General features: G+C 35.9%; 2 protein-coding genes and 1 long non-coding RNA gene across 7 annotated transcripts in view; all 3 read left to right on the forward strand.

The window, feature by feature from the left end:
* The first annotated feature begins 3036 nt into the window (after positions 1 to 3036).
* LOC116723453 (uncharacterized) overlaps positions 3037 to 23786 on the forward strand; it is a 197030-nt gene continuing 176280 nt past the window's right edge. The window contains exons 1-2 of one of the 5 annotated variants that reach the window (XM_032568361.1): positions 3037 to 3956; positions 5628 to 5975. In XM_032568361.1, coding sequence (XP_032424252.1) covers positions 3881 to 3956; positions 5628 to 5975 — 424 coding nt within the window. In that variant the 5' untranslated portion in view covers positions 3037 to 3880. The remainder of the gene's footprint in view (positions 3957 to 5627; positions 5976 to 23786) is intronic. The other 4 variants (XM_032568360.1, XM_032568359.1, XM_032568363.1 and 1 more) reach the window with 4 other exon arrangements.
* LOC116723486 (uncharacterized) lies at positions 13574 to 17028 on the forward strand. The gene is made up of 2 exons (XR_004339993.1): positions 13574 to 14237; positions 15137 to 17028. It is a non-coding gene; the product is annotated as an uncharacterized LOC116723486 (long non-coding RNA).
* LOC116723476 (heat shock 70 kDa protein 12A-like) lies at positions 17161 to 21321 on the forward strand. Its single transcript, XM_032568457.1, has 2 exons — positions 17161 to 17942; positions 20203 to 21321. Exons 1-2 carry the CDS (start codon positions 17858 to 17860, stop codon positions 20853 to 20855), a joined length of 738 nt encoding a protein of 245 aa, XP_032424348.1. The 5' UTR covers positions 17161 to 17857; the 3' UTR covers positions 20856 to 21321.

Below are 23786 nucleotides of genomic sequence, written 5' to 3' on the forward strand. Positions count from 1 at the left end.
AAAGTTTTGGCTGATGCAGCTCTTCTACCTGTTACCTGGTTACATGGAGCTCAGCTCAGCATCAGCTCACCTCTCCTCTCAACATCAGAAGAATGAACCAATCAGCCTTTTGAACTGAAACTTTCTGACACCTTGACATCTTCCCAAAAAATAAATAATTTGAAGCTTGGCGCAAGGTTCAGGGTCAACGAGATATACGTATGAAACAGGAGAAAGATTTCCTGACCATTTGGTCAGCACCTGGTTGACTGGAGGCGCAAGGATATGCAACTAGTCTCAATGTTATTTAATAAACATTTAAATAAATCAGTGGAAGTGAAAGTTGACTGTGCTTATTACTCTGTGTCCCAAATCAGTCATTCCTTTAGTAAAAATATGAAGCAAACTTTGCCCATTGTTGGTAAAGCGAGAAAAACGGGGCGGCAGGGTAGGGGGAGGGGGGAACAGGAAACTAAACATCAAAACAATGACACGCCATACTTTGCTGGAGATGTCTGTGACAGATGAAAGAAATAAAAGACTATTAAGAAGTGTGCTCAAGCTTTTACTGTTTGCATGGTTTTTGTTATGTGACATATATTTTGATGTTGAGCATTTTTAAAAGGGAAGCTTTTCTTTTAAAAATATTAAACAAGATTCTTAGTTTTGCACAAAATGTTTGCATTTCTACAAACACATGAGACAGAAACACTTTTTAACATCTTGCAAAACTAAAGTTCTGTTGATGCCTGTGAAAAGAACCTCCCAGGTGCCAGCATCCACAAGGCTGAGCCCACACCACATACTGTATGCATCTATGTGATGCATTTAACTATTAGAGACAAAGTCTTCACATACTTTCAGCCAAAAGCCATTGGTAGGATGGACAGTGCCAAAATGATCAGATTAACAGACACACATACTCTTAAGCAGATTCCTTTTGACCTAAACAAGATGGAACTGAAGGACTTTCTTGACAAAGCTACATGACACGTTCATTTTTTAGTGATTTGAACTTTGCACATAGATTTATCCTTACAATTTGAATTTCTGCTTCCTATAGATAGTCAGAGGTATACAAGCTACACAAAACTGAATCCCAAGAATATTTTCTTGCTACAGTGATTTGAAGTCAAAGTTTGGCAAATACTTGTCACACAACTTGTTAGAAGTTTCCAGTAAAATTCTTCTAGGAAGGGATCGTTCGGTTGTGTGTGGGTGTGTTGGACCTGTTTATCCTCTTTGTGGTATCTGAGTTTCCAGAGAACGAGTCAAAAATTTAAACAGAAACTTGGCATAAACAACAATGTGAACGTTCAACAAAGGTGAATCATCAACTGTCAGCACAAGAACAACTTCCAGTTTGTTCAGATATTTTTTTCAACATTTTAATAAATGTTTCCTCATAAATAAACACGGCATGTCACTCCATGACATGCCGTGTCATGGAGAAGTCTAACAAACCTCTAACAACTTGTTAGAAGTTTCCAGTAAAATTCTTCTAGGAAGGGATCGTTCGGTTGTGTGTGGGTGTGTTGGACCTGTTTATCCTCTTTGTGGTATCTGAGTTTCCAGAGAACAAGCCAAAAATTTAAACAGAAACTTGGCATAAACAACAATGTGAACGTTCATCAAAGGTGAATCATCAACTGTCAGCACAAGAACAACTTCCAGTTTGTTCAGATATTTTTTTCAACATTTTAATAAATGTTTCCTCATAAGTAAACAGGGCATGTCACTCCAGGACCATGCAAACCAAATCTTAATGTCATTTTAAATTATTTTATTGTATATTCATACTCTAATTAAAAAAGTCAAAACTAAATCTAACATACAGCATTTATATCTTTATTATTTTTTTTTAAATTTATTTTGAACATGGTAGTAGTATAAATCATGCACAAGAACAAGGAATGCAAAAGACATATTTTTGTATGACAATAATCTTAACATGCTTGAAAAGGAGAAGCAAGAAGTAAGAAACTCATGAACTCCGACCCCTAAACTCATACAATATTTTCAGATGGACCCTCATTAATGAATCCAATCAAAAATAAAAATAAACAGGTTAATTAATTTTCCATTTTATCTTGGTTTCATATATCTAAGTATATACATCCACACACACACACCCTCATATGCATTAGCCTCAATTAATATAAACACATTAGTGCTAATTCTCACCCATATTTCTATATCTTGTCTAAACGACCTCTTTATATTTCCGTTTAAATTGTATAAAATTTTGACTTTGTTTTAACTCCTCATTTAACTTGTTCTGTAACTTTACCCCATGAATTGAAATACAAAAGCTCTTTCTTGTTTGTAAACTACAAATCTGTAAGTTTGAGTAACCCCTTGAGTTAAATCTCCCTTCTCTTTCACAAAACATGCTCTGTATCTGCTCAGGTAGCAGTTTATTAGATGCCTTAAATATAATTTGAGCTATTTTAAATTCCACCAGCTTTTCAAATTTAAAAATGGTAGATTTTAAGAATAATGGGTTTGTGTGCTCATAATAACCAACATTATGGATGATTCTAACGGCTTGTTTCTGTATAATACTTAGTGGCAGTACAGAGCTTTTGTAATTAATATTATTCTCAACATAATTTAGATGAGTTGCTGTTTTTATTGCAGGTATTTCCTATATTCACAAAATAACCACTGGATTTACTTAAAACACTCTTCATACTGGTGATATTTTGGTCATTATCTAAAAAATACTGTGGATAATTGTTACTGTTAGAAGTTTTCCTGATAACATTATTTAAAATGGTATCATTTTAAATAATAATGTTGCCTTAATATTATTTTTACTACTATCCAATAATTTATTATAATATTCCTTTGTACATGCCTTTATAATATTACTTAACTCATTTTTATATTTCTGATATTTGTTTTATGATTCAGAAGTTCTACGTTTTATATAAATTCCCTAAAAACTTTGTTTTTCTTTCTATATGCATTTTGTATTCCTTTTGTAATCCACTGCACATACACACACTTTTTATCTTATTTTCCTTAACTGTGCAGTTGTTATTCTATGGTAATTTAAATATTCTTATAAATTCTTCATACGCTGAATTCACATAATTTATTCTATAAATTAATCTTCAATCATGTCATCAAATCAGCTTTAAGTGCCTTCAATGACTCTTCTGACCCGCCTGTATTGTGATCTGATGTTTTGATTGGTTTTTCTTGCCGTTAGTCATTGACTGTAACTGCTCTAAGTTTATTTATTAAAAAATAAATTTAGAGCAGAATATTTCTACATATTGCATAGTTTTCCCTAAGCTGATGAAGAGTAAGCTCAATATTTTCAAATAATAGTACTGAGCAACATGTGAGAGCAGAGAGAAACATTGTTTTTATAGGAGAAAACATCCAACAGAGATTAAATTAAGTGCCTTTAAATGACATGAGTTGGAGCTATATATTGTTAGTAAACTCAATTGCAAGGAGTATGAAGGACAGAAAGGGAATTTAAAAAGCATACACACACTGGGATGCTAGAAGAGCCAGTCACTGGACAGCAGTTTTTTCTGTGAAAAACCTTTCAGCAAAGACTAAGTATATGATAAAAAAGACTGAACCTTTAAATTCCTCACAAGCCACTTTCTAAATGGATGAAATAACCATCCATATAAATCTAAAAAAACATTTTTTGATATAATTTTATTTTACACTGCATTACATAGGTGTACAGTAGAAACCTCCATATGAATATCTATAGGAGCTTAACTGGCAGAGAAGCAGCAAAGTGAAGGAGATCTAAACTGTCAGCATGAAAGCTGCCAAGCTGGTTTATGCACATTCTAACAGCCGCTCCCTTCACAACAGTCACAGCAACAAAAATTAAACACCTCTGTGAGGTTGGTACTTGGAAAAAGTTATGTTCTTCATAACCAGAGAAAAACGTAGTGGTTGGATTTTCAAGAATATAATGATCTTTGTGATTTTCCTACAAGGTAAGAAATTAATCTCTTAAAGGTCAACGGGTTGGGATAATTTTTAACCTTTTCTATTTAATACCCTCTAACAGATTGGTCATTTTGTACCTGGCAATTCACTGACGTACAAGAACATTAAAAATTTATCACATTGTATTCTTAAGCTTGGCACTAACAAGGCATGAAACTGTTAAACTTGGTTGTTCAGCTATGTCATTTCTTAATAAAACAACAGTATCAACCAGCATGGCTGGAAACTGTTTTATACTTTTAGAAGCTTAATAATAATAACATATAAATTTATTAAATGCATGACTAAAAAAGACAGTGTTGCATCGTGATGACTTTAGATAGTAATAATTTAATTTAAAAGAAATTTTTGAGAAAATGCATTAACTAATTAAGTAAAAGGTATTTAAAAATAATTAAATCAAGCAATAAGCATTATTACTCCATGATGGTAATAAGTGTTCAGTAAGTGTTATTACTCCATGATGGTCTACAACAGGTTTTGTGCCATTGGGTAATAGACCCAGCAGATCCAGTGTAAAAAGCAATGATCAATCAAACAATGATCAATAAATTATAAAATCATTTATTAAATTTCTCAAAATTTTCAGCTAAAGATGAAAGAAGATAAATTAGTTGAGGGAGAGTTAGAAAATGTCTGATGCTTGGAATATTAAGCACAATCAAACAGATTCAATTAATATTTTACTATATTTGCAATATAGTAAAATATTCAATTCAATATTTTACTATATCTATAATATAGTAAAATATTTCTAACATTTTACTATATTTTAATATAGTAAAATATAAACTTTAAGGTTTCAATCTCAGTGTTCCAGAAATTACCATATTATAACATAACACGGAGCTATGAGGAGTACCAGTTAAATTTGATGTAACTGATACCCCACCTCATGCTGAAAGCCACAGTTTCTGCCCAATCATATTCTACTTTTGAAGAGCTTGCAATGCCACAGTTGTTAAGTATGCTGACCTCTTGTTTGAACAACTTGGGTTCACAAAACATTTTAAATACCAGTGCCCATGGAGAATTAGTTACTGACTAATTCTGGTATGAAGGGCTGAAGGTGCCCAGAAAATACATAACTGGTGATTTATATACTGATGTAACCAAATGTCAGATAATTTGGCTTTGTTTATTTTTTGCTTTATTACGCTTGCTAAACTAAGTTTTAAGTTTTGCAATATATTGCAAAATAATAAGATTCTTGTACAATTAAACAATATTAAATATAGGTTATTTTGTAATGTAGAGCAGGGAAACTGGTACATGTTTACTGCTGATAGACCTTGCTAAAAGAATGTCACAAACATTAGCAATTAGGTGGATTGGCAGAGCTATAAAACAGCTTCAGCTATCAAACATCCACTACACCACTTTTCTAACCAAACCATTCCTGTATATCAACACTATCTGAGGCTATAACTAAAACTTTTACTTAAATGATATTTGGAGAGCATGAAACCCAATAAATATATTTTATGTTTCTCTCTACATCCCACAAATTGCCATCCCATCTCATCCATGCACAGTAGCACAAATATAAGTAAAAAATAATTACATTTCACAGTTTAATACTGAGCTAAAGACTAACTTGACTGTGTAACTAATGCTTTCATAGACTTGTTAACTGTCTGCGTTTTCTTCTCTTTAAGCCTCCCTGTATTCTTTTGCAATGGGAGAAAATGTTTTGGAGGGAGCAGAATCAGTTGTGCTGCCATGCCACTACTCAGGTATTTTACCAGAGCGAAACCCCACAGTGATCTGGAGACGCTATGATCTCAAACCACAAACTATCCATGTGCGCCGAGAAGATGATGATCTTCGTGGACAAAATCAACGTTTCAGTGGGCGAACGTCAATGAAATCTAATGCTTTAGATTCTCTTGACTTCAGCCTCACTCTGAGAAAACCTCACTTCTCTGACAGTGGTACCTACACCTGCAGCCTCAGGGACGACAGAGAAGATATCACACTAACAGATGTTCAACTGCAGGTTGAAGGTCGGTGCCCAATTTAAATGCAATACCTGCTGATGTGTTATGTTTACTGGCCATTGAGATAATGTTAGTGGCAGCACTGAGTGGGGCTCATGAAAATTATGCAACTTATAAGTGTTCCCACCTGAAAAATAAATGGCTCAGCAATACTACACTGGAAATTTCACCAAGGGAATAGCAGCCCAACTAAAAGAGTGAGAGCTGAGCAGCCAAAGAGAAAATAAGTGGGTCCATGGCTCTCTGTTTCTTTCTCTGCCCATGCCTCTCATATGGTGTGGTCACTGCACTGCTGTGTTTGTAGATCTTCCCTTGTACTGTAATGAAGTATGGCTCTCAGTGAGGAGTTGGCTCTATGAGTCGAAACATTTGTGACTGACCCATTGCTATAAAGCACAGATATACAAATAGTTTTTATCATGATTTGTGAAGGTGAGTAATGGATCAAGGTAGAAACAGGAGTGGAAGTTGCAACAATGGTTTCATTAAACTCTAAATCAGGGGTGCAACTTTTAGATGTATCTCTACTTCAACACACCTGAGTCAAATAATGAGGTCATTAGCAGGACTCTGGAGAACTTGACTGCACTTAGGAGGTGATTCAACTATTGGATTCAAGTGTGTTGGATCAGGGAGACATTAAAGAGTTGTAGGACACCGGCCCTTGAGGACCAGGATTGCCCACCCCTGCTCTAAATGCTACAGGATTCAAAGTCACAAGAGGAAGAGGAAGAAGGAGTAGAGACAGGGAGACAACGTAAGATCCAGGGAAAAACAATGACTCATGGGAGACTCTATACACACCGGGGCAATCAAGGAAATGACAAACAGTTAGAACCAATTACCAGAGAAACAATAACAAAAACGTTCAAGGTCAGTCTGGTGGCCTGATGTGCAGCCGGTGGAAACCACGAAGAGGATCGGGCAGTCGGCCAAACGGCCGGGGGCACCAATGGAGAACCTATGCAGGAGGCCGGCGGCACTGATGCAGGAAGCCACTGGAAGACTTGGGAACACTGGAAGGTTCGGAAAGAGCTGGAACACTTAGTGGATCACTGGAAAAAACATGGAACCATAACAGTTCTGACATTTGAGACAGGATTCCAGAATTAGAAAATGTATTAAATTCTAGGTTAAAAATACTTTTTATAAAAAAAAAAAAAATTCCTCCTGCACTGAAAAAAAGTAAATAGTTGAACCAACTTAATTGAATTGTTTCAATTGGTAACAAGTAATTCAATTAAGTTTGTCCAACTTAATTCATTAATTTGGTTTAACTTGACAAATTTAAGTCAGTCTTATGAAAATAACTTAGTTTACTTCAAATAAAGAAGTAAACTAATAAAATATCTTTATTAAAAAAAGGTGGGGGGCGTGAAAGGGGTTCTCAGGCAGCCTTTATTTGAGACTAGTTAGACAGAAACATGGATAATTAAAGAGTGGGAACACATGCAGCAAAGGTATTCAGGCCAGGAATTGAACCTGTGACGGCCACATCGAGGACTAAGACCTCCTTATGTGAGTTGTGTTCTCTCAGCAAATTAGATGGGCTGTAGACAAATAAGAAAATGAATGTCTGAAGGGGCCGAATGGAGGTTTGGGCTCAGTCAGTTTTAAATTTTACCCACTCTCTTGGCCATGACATATGTAATGCGCCAGTTCGACGCACTGAAGCTTACCGGAAATTGCCTGCACTGTAAACAACCGAGTGAGAAGCTCAGTCATCCGGGACGGACACAAAGTAGAGCAGCTGCTCCTTCATGTCAAGAGGAGTGAGTTGAGGTGGCTTGGGCATCTGGTTAGGACGCCTCCCTGGTGAGGTGTTCCAGGCGCATCCCATTGGGAAGAGGCCCCAGGGAAGACCCAGGACCGGAGGGACTACGTTTCTCGGCTGGCCTGGGAACACCTTAGGATTAGGTTTTTAAATAAACTGAACTGATTTGAAAAGCACCATGAGAAGTTAACTAAAACATGAACTACTAAAGTCTGAACATTGGAAGAATATAATGGACAAAAATTTGCTCTTCAGAATAAACTGCCTTTTTCTTTTATGAATAAGCCATGGCTCTACTTTAAAAAGTGAGAGAACTGGGCAATAAAAATTTAGTCAGTTTCATTCTAAATATCTAAGGAATCTTTAGGTTTGCAGTGAAAATGGACTCCTATTTACCTGTTACTTTTATGTTTTGTAGAGCTATATCTTTAACAATAATGTCTAGATAGAGATTTTATAGACATATCTATGTACTTTTATGTTGGGGTGCCAATAAAGAGATTGTGAAGAGGCCTGTAGATGTCCATACCTGAAGGTCATTCTTTGGTAAAAGTCAAGTAATGGTCAACTTAATTTTTCTTTATATTCCTGTTGCACTCAAAAAATCCAAGCTTTTAAATGACCAGTTACCCTGACAGTGTTTTGTAAAGCTCACTTTAAAGAAGAATTCAAGTATTAGTAATACTTGTCATACCCATTGCAACTAGCAGTATGAATTATAGTCATGTAAAATTTAAATTAGCATTTTGTTTTCTCAGTTCAACAGGTAGAAGTAAAGGTGCAGGAGGGAGAAGAGTCTGGAGTTCTGCCCTGTAAAACAACAGCTCATGTGGAGGAGGATGACACTGTGGAGTGGACCCGTACTGAACCAGAATTCATGATTGCCTATGTGTATCAGAATGGCAGCAACAAAGCTAAAGAACAAGACAAGTTTTACTGTGAACGTACAATAATGAATAAAGAGCAAGTAAAAAGTGGAGACCTCAGTCTGACCCTCAAATACCCCACAGAGAGAGATAGTGGAGTCTACATCTGCACCTTCTACAAGAAAAGTGACGTCATCAGACAGAAAGTGATTCTTCATCTTGTCAAAGGTCAGTGGTGCAGATGTACTGTACATGAAGCTTATCTTTGCAAGCTGGGAAACATTTCAGATGGAATCTACAGTTTTGAATGACTGAAGAGCTACAGTACCTGTACAGCACTCTGGTTTTTAAACCACTTTATTAATAAATTTTGATGATGATGATGATGATGAGGTAGGTTGCTAGAAAGAATATTTTTATGAACTTACAATGGAGTCAGTGTTTTTTTTTTATTCTAGTATGTTTTTAACAATAGAAATTATCCAGTCTTTTCAACATTTATTATCGTGAAGACAAACTTATTTCTTACTGTATTCTTATTAAACAAAGATTAAGTCAAGTCTTCTCTTTTATGCAAAAGCTCGTAGAAGCAGTTAAAGCTACAATAACTCTGTTGTTGTGTCCTGCTTGAATAGATGTGGAAGGAATTTGTAGAACTCCCGTAAGAACCCATTATAGCATTTCACTACCTATACTTTGATTAGTGTTAGAACATATTGATTTTTTAGTTTAGTGGTTAATTTGCTGCTACACCATGATTGGGATTATTGTTATATTGATCACCCAGGACAGTTATATAGTTCTATTACATCATTAAGTGTTGTCATTTGATTAGAAAGGAGTTGTTCTTATTTGAATGTGCTAAGAGACATTTTTTGCTTTTTTACTTGCATATACGGTATATATGAAATTAACTGCCTCCCGGTCCTTGAATGCACCCCTACCTCCACCCCTCACACTATCCCTTCTTACCCCCTTCCCAGAGGTAGATAAAAATGTCTTTCTATCTTACTCTGGGACTTTGCATTGAATTACATATATTTGTTATATTGTCTGAGAGTCACAAAAGGTGGACGTTCCACCCGTGAACAAATCAATTGTTGAAGTTATTTGCTTCAGTTCATTCACTCAAATGATTTATTCATTCGAACAAATTGCTCATGAACGACACAACACTAGTGTGTATGTAAAGGTAGGCTTACCAGTAAGCAGGCTGCTGGACGAAGCAAGTACACCAGTAATTTGGGGTTACCTTCCACAGAAACTTTAGCAAATAAGTTAATCTACAAATAGCATTAGGGTTGTCAAAGTTAACGCAGAAATTTGGCATGATCACAAATTACTTTTAACAGCGTTTTCTTTTTCACACACAGCTAAAAGGTTTCTATACTTTTTAGAACTCATCTTCTATTTGTAGTGTGAGCATTATCTCCTTCTCAGCTTCAGCTGTTTCTCTAGAGGCTAACCTCCTGTTTCTTCAAAAAGTCATCTCTTTTGAAAACACCTCCACTCTTTCTCCCTCTTCTCCATCTCTCACCATGCACTGCAATGTTTGCACTCTGACAGCACTCAGAGTGGTGGGCACTGCTTAATAGTGGCTAAAAGGGATAGAGATAGTATAAACCTTTAGAATTATTTTATTGTTGTAGGCAAGAATCATTCCATGTGCAATAATTCACTACGGAAGCAATACTAACTATAAATACGGAGAGTATATTCAGTTCATATTTTGTCATTGCAAATCAAACTCTGTAGTATTCAATAAGTAAAACATAGGAAAGTTAGTATTTTAGAACTTAACTTACTGATAAATAAAACTCCAAAAGATCTTTCTCCAGAAAAAAATGGGCTTAGTGAAATTATTTTTTAAACAAATTCCTACAAATAGCTTATTAATGTGCAATCATTACAGAGATCTTACAAGTTTTTTGTTTGTCAACAGAAAAATTTCCACCATGGGCCAAAGCTTTCCTGGTTCTTTTTGTCGTTCTTCTTGTTTTTGGAGGCCTTTTCTTTCCCTTCCGCCAATATTTCAAGTCAGGTAAGATTTATTTCATAATGCTAACAGGTCCTGTTAAGGTTTTGTGAGTGTTTTTTTTTTTTTTAGAAATTTCTTTTAGTATCAGAAATAATTTGTTAAGATATAGAATAAGAGACGCATGTTTGATAGTGAAAAAACCAGCAAGTCACCTCTCACACTCTAGGCAAGATGCCAGAGAGAACCAAACAACTGGTGTTTTGAGGTATTTAAATTAGGTATTTTATCACAGTTGTGTATTGCTGTGTATTGTCCTAAATACAAAGGTGCTCATGGAATAAATTATAACCACACAAATATTATAGAAAATGTATCTGATGCAACTATGTTGTCAAAGCAGCCGACTCTTTGGTTTGTGTTTTTTCAGTCTACAAGGTGGAGGTGGATTCAGGAATGAAGTCTGTTACGCTGCCCTGTAAAACCATAATTCGTCTGCCCAAAGATGTAACAGTAACATGGAAAAATAACACCAGCCGATTAGTCCACCTGCATGAGGGCTGTGGTAAAAAGCTTGAAGAACAGCACAAGCAGTACAAAGACCGAACTGAGATGAAGGGAAATTTAAAATTTGGAGATTTTAGTTTGATCCTGAAGAACCCGATAGACAGAGATACAGACACCTACACCTGCACCATCTCCAACAGATGGGGGAAGATCTTGATCAAGAAACAAGTGCTGCTCTATGTCAAAGGTAAGAGCTGCACATGTAGGTTTCACAATTTACTTATTACTGTAGGTTGAATTCCAGCTTTCACCTACTAAGTGATAATGTGTCCGTGACCAAGACACTTCCTAATTAGTTAATAATCTGTGTATCATATTTAAATGTCAGTGTGAATGGGTGAGTACATTGTTACGCCACTTTGAGTGGTCAATATAACAAGAAAAGCAATTTATAATTTTAGTCCACCTCCTGTTTTAGCTTTTTTGTCACACTTATTTCATTCATTTAAAAAAACTATTCTGCAATAATAGGAAAATTGCCCAAACAGAACTTAGGAGAAGAGATTTTAAAAATCAATAGATTATCTACCAATCAAAAAAAAATTAAGAACAAAAAGAGAAACAATTTAATTGGCATCTATAGTTTATCCCAGAATATTTACAACCCCTGGAAGATTTGGATTCAAATGATCCTCATTTAACCTGTTTATTCCTGATAGGAAAAACAGAAACATTATATGCAATATAATATTATTCCTGTTTTACAACAACTTTTTTTGTGAGCATATTTTCACTTATCTTTTGACTGCCTTATGTGATGAGACAAATCTTTAAAGTTGGACCCACAATAAAATTATTGTTTGAAAATACAAATTTCTCCACTATCAATTTGATTATTAGTTTAACCTTTTCTGATATTAAAATTTGTTTGATAAATTGAAACATTTAACTGTGACAACAAAGAAAAAATAGGATATATATGTAATTCTTTCCCAGTTCAACTTGTGTAATTTGTTCAAATTTCAATGTGTGATCTCCATTGTCCGGTTTTATGCAAGCAGGTTATGTATACTACCATGGATTGTCTTAAGTTTGATTAGGCCATAATTAATTGTGATCAAAACGGTCCAGTCAGATCAACAGTCACTGTTTTTTTTCAGATTCTAACTTTCTTCTCATTTTCAACCAGCTGGAGCTGACTCTTTCATAATAGCCATAGACATTGGTTCAGGATACAGCAGCTATGCTTTCAATGTTAAACCCAGAGAGGAAGGAAGTGAGACCCAGATAAAGAGATGGGGTAAGGAACTTGGACTGGACACCCCAAAGACTTCTTCGTGCATCCTACTTGATGAACATGGAGATTTCGTACATTTTGGTTATAAAGCCAAAACAGCATACACCAATATGACAAGAGAAGAAGCTGAGAAACATCATTTCTTTGAACATTTCAAGACGGCTCTTGATTGCGATGTAAGTTGAAAAAAGATCAGGGGCCTAATGTATAAAGAGATGCGCACACACAAAAAATGTGCCATATTATACGCACAAGTTGGCAGGTATAAAAATGAACGTTGAGTAAATATATGCAAACCTCTTACCTGCCGTGAAAATGTGCGGCAGCCATGCAAACCTTTTTTAGATGATAAAAAACTATGCAACTCCAAAACTCACCTAAATCCTGTGAAACCTGCCTTCAGTCATTGTTATTTAGACCAAGATGCATCAAACCCGATGTTATTCCATGACGTTATGGAGCCATATTTATATACGTAGGATCTACAACATGAGTCTATTAGAAGTATATTTATTAGGATTAACACAAACACTGGTTTGTGATTGTTTTTTGAATAATGTGCCACTTTATTACATTTTAATTTATGGATGGGCAATCAGAAGATCTTCATAGGTGTGTAATTCTATATAGGGCTGCTAGTGCAGGCTTCTATAAATCTGACAACGTAATCTATGTGTGAATACAATCTAACTAACTACTAAAATATATTCCCAGGACCTCAGGAATCAGAAAATTAAAGCAGCCAATAATAAGTCTCTTAAGGCCTTGAAGGTCTTCACAGAAGTTCTTGGATATCTAAAGGATGACGCTCTGAAAACCATCAAAGCCCAGGCCAAAGAGGGCGAGTTTACAGCCTCTGACTTCACCTGGGTGCTAACTGTTCCTGCCTTCTGGGGTCATCCAGCTAAACGGTTTATGACAGATTCTGCAACCCAGGTAATATACTTTCAGAGAGCAGTTTAGGTCTGAAAAGTTGGGAACAATGACACTTTTAATTTCTTTTTCAGGCTGGTCTTGTAACAAAAGGAACAAAAGGCAAACTGATGGTTGTTTTGGAGTCAGAAGCAGCTTTGACCTGGTGTTTGAAGCTTCAATCTGATGGTTTCATCACACAGAACCACAGCAGAGACTCACAGGATCAAACTGCAGGAGCAGCAGAACCTGATACCAGCTGTAACGGTACTGTGTGGATCTATAACATTAAGCATACAAACATTCAACATTTAACAGGTTTTAGTCTGTTTGATAGGACAAGTTCAACATATAAATGGATTCTTTATGTGATCTGTTTGAATTAATCCGATTGATAAACAATACCAATATATTTGTATTTGTTTTATATTTGTTCTGAAATGTTTTTGACCATCAAAAGAATTTAATCAGGTAAATATAACCTGAGTAAGTACAAATAATAATTTTATCTTCATTGCCAAATCACTGGTTATGTCGCACGTAGCAGCTAAAACTTCTTTCTGGTTTTTATAAATCCAAAGCCTGCAATGCTTTACATGTTGTTTGGGTATGTTCTGTGAAAATCTAAATTTTTCGTTTGTCTTTGAGTAAATTTTGTAGACCAGAAGGTTTAACCATTGTTTCATGCTTTCTCCAAGTCAATTCATTCATGTTAAGATAGAAACCAGAAATGTTTTACCTAAAATTTAAAGGAAGTAATTCTATGTTCAGTTTGCATTTTTGCTTAAAGACAACAAGGAGAAAAAACACAATAATTATTTTAAAATGAACAATATCCAAAAACCAGTGTGCCATATGAACACAAACAGTTTGTGGCTTTATTAAATTCAAACCCCTTTTAGTTTATTCACTAATTTTTTTATTTTATTTCTGTCAAGTTATTTTCTACTTTATGCAGCTTCCCCACTTGAGAAGGGATGGACAAACGATGTAAACTCTTATTAACAGGGATTTTACTCAAAGGACCAAGCAGTTTCCTTCATTTTTCATCCTCCATTTATTTAATGTGTGCCATGATATTTCATGAGTGGTCCAAAGCAGGTAAAAACCTTTAAACAAACCCAAAAGAAGAAAAATAACTACTAATCTGCATGTAATTCTACATAAATCTATTCCACTCAAACTACAAAGCAAATGATTACAAACTATATAAACAATACTAAGCAAACCACTGTGAATCAAACCCACAAAGTAATTAAAGTTAAATGAACAAGTAACTAAACTTAAGTTCTCTAACTTTAAAATACATTCCACATTAATATTTACAATTACATAATATTTTCATTTATTTAAATATACAAATATTCACCTTTTAATGTTAATCATAAATATTTATTTTATAAATATAAATAGCTAATGCTAAATTGATTAATAATTAACATTAATACCCAATGACAACAACAATCAGTTCAATCATTAAAATCAGTCAATCAGTTCCAGACTTCGCCACCACAATCCACCGCTTCAGTTCAGACGCTGCGGTTATAGGCGTTAATTTGCCGGTAAAGCTGGCGGCCCGCTGTCGGGATGTCAGTACTTTTGCAGTCCGATCTGTCTTACCGGCTGCCTCTCCGCTCGTTTACAGATTCGTCCAGATCTGCACAAATTTCGGGATTTCTGGTGAAGTGTCCACAAACTCCAGTCTTCTCTGTTTGGCTTTCTTTTCCGCCTTTTTTTCTTTCATTGTCCGTCCCTGTTTTAGGTCCGTGTGGAACATAGTGCGCATGTCTTTTTTTTTTTTTTTTTCCTTTTTCTGATTTGACTTCACAATTTCAGACCCTTTAAGTGGAAACTTTGCTTCACTTGTTTTCCTTTAAATAACCCTAAACAGGAAAACACTGTATTAATTTCTTCACTACCTTTAAGACGAACATTCAGTAAAAGAATGAACCTGTGTGAAGGTAGATTGTTGCCTGTGTGTTCCAAAATGGCTGCCATGACAGAAAAAACCTACTTATACAATCTATGTCGTGTAACATACATAGGGTGACCAGATGTCCTCTTTTTCCCGGACATGTCCTACTTTTCAGACCTAAAAAGATGTCCGGGGGGAATTTAAAAATCGTCCGGGATTTTGGTCAACTGCCTCAAAACACATTACATAGCTTACAGTGCATTGTGATTACATTGCCACTCCGTTCCACTACTCCATACCAGGTTTCTTTGTATGGCAAATTAGTCACGCCTTCTCCCCAAATCCAATCACGTTGCATTATGTGTGCGAGTGTGTGTAGGAAAAGTAAATGTAACCCTGTCCGTGTGAGACGACACCTCGCTGTTCCTTAGACTCTGCGTTGTGTTTTCTTTAATGGTGGTTGTCGGAAGGAAACTTGAGGCATAAATCGGACACACACGGCTGTTGAGATCGTGGTTCAGACCGTTTATTCGGACCAACCGACAGCGCAGCGGCTTCACCTTCAGAATTCACAGCAAATACTGCGTGTCAATATAAGTCTCATTAACGCAGTTATTATTATCATTCTTTTCTTTTTTTTTGTTTAACAGATACAGCATATATTAAAAAAAAGAAGAAAAAGACAAAACGATACAAAACTAACTACTTGGACATTAAAAGTAACATTTGGCTACATTGAGGAGCTGGCGGTCAGCATTGCTTACCTTCAGAATTCACAGCAAATACTGACCGTTGTACTGCCAGCGCACCGTAACAGACGCCAAGTACGGTGTCCTTCAACGGACACACTTCACCGACTTCCACAACTCAAAGAACAAATCTAACATTTTGGTGGCATCTGCTGACATATTTAAGCCACTGCCCTACATAAAGATAACCCCCCCATCCCGCCGCTCCAAGGTGTTCTGGTCCCGCTTGGTGTTCTGCTTTCCCCCCATTGTGCAACAACCTTCACCTAGTTAAAGAGCACACATTTCTCTATTACTCTGCTCATATTATCAAGTTAAAACAACTACTTATTTTACTAAAGAATAATATAAACTGTTTCAAATTGCATGAACTTCATTTCTGACCTGATGAGGAATTTTATTAAACATCACAGTGATTTCTACTCAGAAACATTTTGTGTGAACAGAACATTATCCTCAAGCTTTAAAATAAATATTTGCTGTACAAAACTCAGATCAATGTAACACACTTCCATCTCACGGTGCAACACAGGATACAAAAACACGCCTCTAACTACTCGGAGATAGTTCCCACTTTTGTGTTTTACTTCTTTGAGTTTTTTAAGTGCTAACCCAAAAAGCCAAGTTTATTCAACTCTTGTAGATTTGACTAAATTAATAAAAAGTTAACACTACTTAATGAGTAAGTTTATGTTTCACAAACTCACACATTTAGATTATAAATAAATAAATAAGTAAAAGATAGTTGATAACAAAATGCAACACAGGATCTTTGTCTGCATTGGTGCAAAGTTCTACATGTCAAATTATTGCTTGATGTCAATCACAAATGCCTACTTATACTCTATACTGCTTCTTTTGTACAACACAGAATCCCCAAAATATACTACATCAAAATGGTGACAAGTTACATTTTATACTAATTTGCTAATTAAATCATCATTCATCTTGTTCCAGTGCCATACATAACATAACCCAATAGACATAGACTGAAATCCCAGGGGGGATTGGGAGGGCCCGGATCCCCCCAATCTTGGAAAAGTCTAGAATCCTCCCCCCCCCCCCCCCCCCCCCCCCCACACACACAAAAAACATAATTGAAGAAATGTTTGCATTTAAATAATATCAATATGAAAAGGCAAAATAAACAAAAAACTAAATAAATCTGCCATTTATCTCAGAAAAAAAAGAATTAATTTTTACGTCCTCCCCTCCCATTAGTAGAACAATGGTTCAGTCCAAAGTGTAGGCGGAGCAACAGCAGCACTGAATGGCACAGGCTCCATCAGAGCCGCTGAAGTGAGGAGCTAGCTGTTAGGTATAGCTCTGCAGCACAAATAAAAACCCCTCCAGTAAGTAAATATTTACAGCAAAAGACATGCAAACATTTTATTTACTTTCACTGCTCACAGGAAAGACACACATTAACTGAGGCCTACTCAAAACAATCATGATCCGTCTAATATTTTAACATGCGCTAAAGTTAAACATCATTAAAACTAGCATAATTAAACTAATATTTAACCAACATACTGAAAAGAAATTACAAAATATCCAAAGATCTCATTATCTAGCTCATAGATTTTGTCATTCCAAAATTTATTTTTACACATTTGGTGAGGATGAAAATTTTCACTCTAAAAATGTGAAATTTTTAATGTACAAACTCTTCAAATAATGCTCATCTGGGAAATTTGAAGAAATTATGTCTTAGCAAACTGGTGGGGCAACTGTGGAAGTCTATGTCATAAAATGGCAACAGAGTGGAGAAAATATTTTACTAACAGACGTCTGACTAACACTCCTATCAGCACTTATCTAATTGTTTAATGGAGCTTCAGATTCATATTCTTTGTTTTTACAGGCTTACCCAAAAGTCAGGTGGCAGTAGATATGTTAATGAAACAAGAAGAAACCAAAGACCTGCTGAACAACCATCACAGAAACGGAAAAGGATATGTTGTTGTCGACTGTGGAGGTAACTGTTACTCATGATTATTCAAACATTTGACAAGTTAAACACTAACCGACATTTTGATGTGTTATGATGACACTTGGCATCTTTACACTGTGTTGTGTCTTCTATGACTTTGTATTTTTGTGTTTTTATTATGAAAACACTTTGAACTGGCTTGTTACTGAAATGTAATACACAAATAAATTTGACTGATTGAATTTTAGAAGGTTGGAACCAACAGGATCCCATTTCAAAGAGCGGATAAGTGAAAATCAGCTCAGCTCCACAGTCACATGGATGATAATGGGAGGGCGTGAGGTGGGAAGGAGCGTTATGTTTACATATCTTCAAGGAGATTGGAAATATGCAGCCCAGGCAACACGGGAAAAGCCAATTCAGATACAAAATGTCTTAGGGCAGGTAGATAATAAATTTCACTCTTCCCTAAAGTCTCTCTGATGCATCTCAGTTGCATAATTATCCAAATTAGTTTGGTTGTTCCACTGAGCGGAAACTAGCAACTTCTCCAAGATCAATTCCATTCCGTTAGTGAGTGTTGGAGTCATCAGCTGGGCTGCAAGTCTCACATCCAACTTGAGTCTCTGTACATACCAACAGCCTGAGTGTTGAGAGATCAGTTGACCGGCTCCATGATTTGTAGATTTGAAGGATGTGCAAAGAAAGGCAACAAAAATATAGAAAAAGACAAAAACAGAGCAAGCAGGACAGGCAAGGGCAGGGAGGGAGCAGAGCAAAAAAGTGTTTGCCTTCATTGAGAGCAAGATAAAAAGAAGACCTGAGAGATCTGGAAGGTTGATGCACCAACAGCTAGTGATGTAGTCAAAACCATCTAACACGAGACCGAGACAAGACCAAGACCGTTAGGGTCCGAGACCAAGTCGAGACCAAGACCGGTGCCCGGTCTTATTATATGACACAATAAAATGTGAAATATAATCAAAACTGTTTCCGAATGTGATTTGGAAAGATCCACATTCTCATTAAAACACCTTGATATTAAATTCTGCTTTGCTTCCATCTCTGTGCCACAATCTGTGGAGGTCTCCTGCCATCCCTATAAAGATAACAACCTGAGCATTTGCCCATATCGCCCATGTGAGAAACCACCACTGTCTGCACTATAAAACATAGCGATTAATGTAATACCCTAACAGTAAACAACACTCAACTATGAACACTAACCAAGGGGCAACAAGCAAGAAGTAACCAAGCACAATGTGCGCACCATGACTGTTCTCACTCTGTCTCCTGCTGCATGAAGCCAGGCGGCGCACAGTGCTGCAATACCTGCCACCATGATAGGTGACGAAAACAATCAAAGAGCTATGAGGATGCTCTTACGTTCTTGGGTTTTATTTATTTGCTTTTAAAATAAATATAAATGTATATAATTAAATAAAAACAATAATGGCTACTGCAGTGTACGCAGAGCATTACAAGAACAAAGAACGGCTCTCAGTGAGGCTCCAGTTCTATCTTTTTAAGTAAAGAGAAGTTCAGAAGACTCGGATCGTTTGTGAATGTCACATCACTATATAGCAGACTTTTGGACACAATGTTGTCCCATATATGCGACACCTCAGTCAACACGGTCGCACAATAATTCAGTGCAGCGAGTGACAAAATTTTTTCATAACAAATGTAATTTGTCCCTGCACAGCTAGCTTTGCAGGGACATTAATAGGGATTTTAATCTGTGTGTTTTGCATCCAGTGAAAACAAGGATGTTAACAAATTACCTGGACAAGATGCTGGTAATTTATTGACATTTCCATAGTTGTGGTCTTGACCAGTCTTGAAATAAAATCCTGAGTCCTCATCGCCCGAGACCAAGACAAAACTGAGACCAAATGCAGTCGAGTCCGAGACGAGACCCAGACCATGAAAAAATGGTCTCAAGACTACAACACCAGCAATAGCAGATCTTTAATGTATTGTGCTATGCTGTTCAGTGATTTTTAAATAACAGTATTTTAAAGTCTACTCTCTGAGCTACAGGGAGCCAGTGTAGGGACTTTGGAACTGGGATGATGTGCTCTATCTTTCTGGTTTTAGTCAGAATGCTCAAACAGAGGATTTTTCAAACAGAGGAAGAAAAGGTTGAATAATTGTATAGAAGACAAATCTAAAAAACCTTTGCATTGACACTAAAAATACTACGACATGTATTGATTATAACTTTTTGAGTGTTTGTTGAATGTGTAACTTCTTTTTTATTGAGGTTTATCCATTAATCAATTCTCTTACTGTTTGTAAACAGATGAAACAATTGACTTCACTGTTCACAAAGTTATGGAAGGAGGATCCCTCAAGAAGCTGTATGAGGCCCCTAAAAACGAACTGGGAGGACAAACAGTGGACAAAAAATTTAAATTGTTTCTGAAAGAAATTTTCTCTAATGGAGTCTGGGATGAATACGAACAAAGCTTCCCCAGTGAGGTTCAGAAAATCATGTATGATTTTATTTGTCTTAAACAGCTGGATGAAGATGTTCAGATCAACTGTCCATTTAACTTGGGAATGTTGGCTGAGGAACATAAAGAGATTAAAACGTTCTTTGATTCAGTGGAAGGAGCTTCCTGGGATGATGGATCTATCAGAATCTCCAGAGAGAAACTGAAATCTTTCTATGATGAGAGTCTGCAGGGAATCACCAAGAGCCTTGGAGAAATATTAGACAAAAATCTCAACATTGGTAATATTGTGTTGGTGGGGGGTTTGGCTGAGAACCAGATTCTACGTCAGCACATCACTGATCAGTTTGGACCTCAGTATAAAGTCCTGTGTCCTCTTAGACCCCAGGAAGCGATCCTGAAAGGAGCCATAGAGTTGGGGAGAAACCCGAAGTTGGTGGAGTCTCAGAAAAAACATCCAGCTTGGTTGAATTTCTTTTTTGAGAATTTTAAAGAGTAAAAAAAATGTGTTTCTTACTGTACTTTAACCGTGTACTGTACTGATAACAATGTTCAGTATCTAGGAAACCAGGTGTAAAGAAGTTTTTTTTTTTGGTCAGTCTCTTCATTAACTCATGTATCATCACCATACATGTGCATGTGTCATTGGATTTAATCAAATTAAGGAAATAAGAGGCATACTTTCAGAATTAACAGTCATCTGCTGCTGGAAAATTCTCCAAACAATACATTCTGTACAGTTACTATTTTCTGCTGTCGATTTATGTATCACTCTTTAACCTTTTTTGTTATGTTTGAGGAGAGTCTGCAAGCCTCAATAACCGATGTTGAACTTCTTTTTGAACTTGATGTGACATGCTAAGATTTTATCTATTTGTGTAAAGTGATATTTAAATCATCATTTGTACATGACTGCTATAACTATCCAATAAAAATTTTGCAAAACAAAATTGTTTGGAATTGAAGAAGGAGATGATCTAGGAATTTTTTGATTTTGTCTCTGTTCTCTGATTTTCTCTCTCAACTGTTCTTTCTGTATAATTAGATCTTCCACTGATCCACTTTCAGTAGTATGTATTCCTCTTTGAGTGTCAGTAATTATTTTCAATCAAGAAAAAGAGTCTTCAATCAAGACGGCGGCTCGGATGTCTTTTCCTGAACATTTCTGTTCAGTTTTTTATTGAGGAGAAAACGGAGATAGCTGTTCGTTACCTAGCAACCAAATCAACAGAAGCAAGACAGTGACAGAACCAGATCCTGTTAAGTATTCTTTAAAAAAAAATTTCCTCAATCCAAATAAATTATAACTCGCACTTAAATATGTTTCACGTCAGCTTTTGTAATTATATACAATCATTTTAAATTCAAATAATAATCATCATCATATAAATTATGCTTAACATATAATTGTAAATCAGTCACTTATCATGCAAATTATACTTAACAACAAATAAGTGTAAAGAAGTCACAAGAGGTGCTTCATCTTTTGTCTGTCATCTATCATTTCTTGCCTGCTTTCTGTTTCAGGTTCAAAATTGGCTTTTGGGGGATTCGTGTCTGTGTTTTAGTAAGTTTTGTTTTATTAAATCAGCCTGACTCCATCCTTTAACTGCATTTGACTCCAACAATTTCTACAATATCACTAAAGTTTGCCATTTGGAAACAATTGTTCCTTCACCATCTGAAAAGTCAGATCTTCCACCTCAAAGATCTCCCCTGCAACTCAACCTTAATAAAAAGATAGTATATTATGTTTTCCATGCACGTAGTGCAACAGTATAGTACAATCAATTAACTATGTTACCTTTAATTGTTATAAAAATGCCTTATATATTAAATATGACTAAAAAGAAATTTTACTTATTGATTTAATGCCTTTAAGTTGGGCCTCTGTCTTTTTAAAAACTCCTGTTCTTTTGAAACTCTGCCTTCAGGAAGTCATCACATGTCTCCTCTATTAAGCCTTGAACAACATTGTTTCCTGTGTTGCACTGAGAAGTAGCTCGCTTTTTTAACTCTGCAGTTGTTCAGCTCCACCAGATGTTTGCTAATATCTGCTGGCTAGTCTGAAGGAGCTGAATGTGAGAGTTGCAGGGGAGATTTGCTCTTTGAGGTGGAAGATTGGAAACTGCAGCTCTGAGGAGGAGCTACACCTTGAAGGTGTTGCTAGATTAATCCAGGTGTTTTGCACAGCTGAATGGTTGCATGGAGATTAAAGGATGTCTCACACATCTGTGAATTAATCAAATTAACACTCCAGGTATGTTTTGGATGAGGAAGCAACATCGTAACAAGATATAAAGCTCAATAAAGTCGTTTTTTCACAATGCTGCCCCTTTAAATCCAAAAACTAGTACAGAGGAAATAACAGCTTAAACTTACCAGACCTGCAACCACATTTTGGTCTGGCATATTCAAAACTTTATCAGATACGTTCCGCACAGAGTTGAGGCTGGACCCACTTCTGATTGTACTCGGAGTTTCTGTTCAGCTTTCTCAATTTAATAAATACCAACGACAATTATTATCTTATGCCTTTAACATAGGAAAAAAGCTAGTATTGAGAGGTTCCATCAGTTAAATTTTGGCTGGAGGAACTGGTAAGGCTCTCTCATCTGGAAAGAATACATTTCTCATTAGCAAATAACTTAAAGCGATTCAATAGAACTTGGCAACCCCTTTGGCAATATATTGATAACTCTATTTGAAGATAATTTGATTTGATTCTCGGTGTGATAAGATGTAAGTCCTAGGGAAAGGGGAGGAGGGTCTAGAGAATGTCCTTGTTTATTTATGTCATTTTTGTTTTGTTTTGGTTTTGTATTGTCTTTATGTTTTGTGCTCACATCAAAAAGAGGACAAATTTGTATTGTTGATGTTTCAATTTTCATGTCTGATTCCTCAATAAAACAGTTTGAAAACTGAACTTACCAGACCTGCTGAATTACTCCACATAAACAGAAGAGGCCCAGCAGGTGACAAAAACCTTTTGATCTTCATCTTTTATTTAAAGTAACAAATGCTAGAACTTTTAAAAAGAACCCTCTTAAATTATTTTATCACATTAAGGGTTATAATTATACATTTACACATGCAATTGTACATCCATAAATTATTTAACGTGCTGTGCTTCTAATGTTGTGTAGCTGTTGATGTCATAATTGATGTAAATAATGCTTTTATGAGGAAAAGTAGGAAAATTGCTAACAAAGGTCAAATCACACAATTTGGTAATTTGAGCCTGCAAGCAGCCCAAGTCAGAATGGCCTAGATCTATCTAAAGTCTAGATCTACTAACACAGAGAGCACCAGTCAACTTGTATGGTCACAGTGAGTTTTGTTTTCACTGTGGAACTTTAATGATGTTTGATATCCAAACAAAAATCTCACAATATCACAAGTCTATAAGTGATATTTATACACAACTATA

The sequence above is a fragment of the Xiphophorus hellerii genome, chromosome 7 (genome assembly GCF_003331165.1).
Source record: "Xiphophorus hellerii strain 12219 chromosome 7, Xiphophorus_hellerii-4.1, whole genome shotgun sequence".
NCBI lineage: Eukaryota > Metazoa > Chordata > Actinopteri > Cyprinodontiformes > Poeciliidae > Xiphophorus > Xiphophorus hellerii.

Coding starts and splice junctions, on each gene's coding strand:
- LOC116723476 (XM_032568457.1), top strand. CDS start 17,858: ATGTTAATGAAACAAGAAGAAACCAAAGACCTGCTGAACAACCATCAC. Junction 17,943..20,202: donor TGTTGTTGTCGACTGTGGAG/GTAACTGTTACT, acceptor GTTTGTAAACAG/ATGAAACAATTGACTTCACT.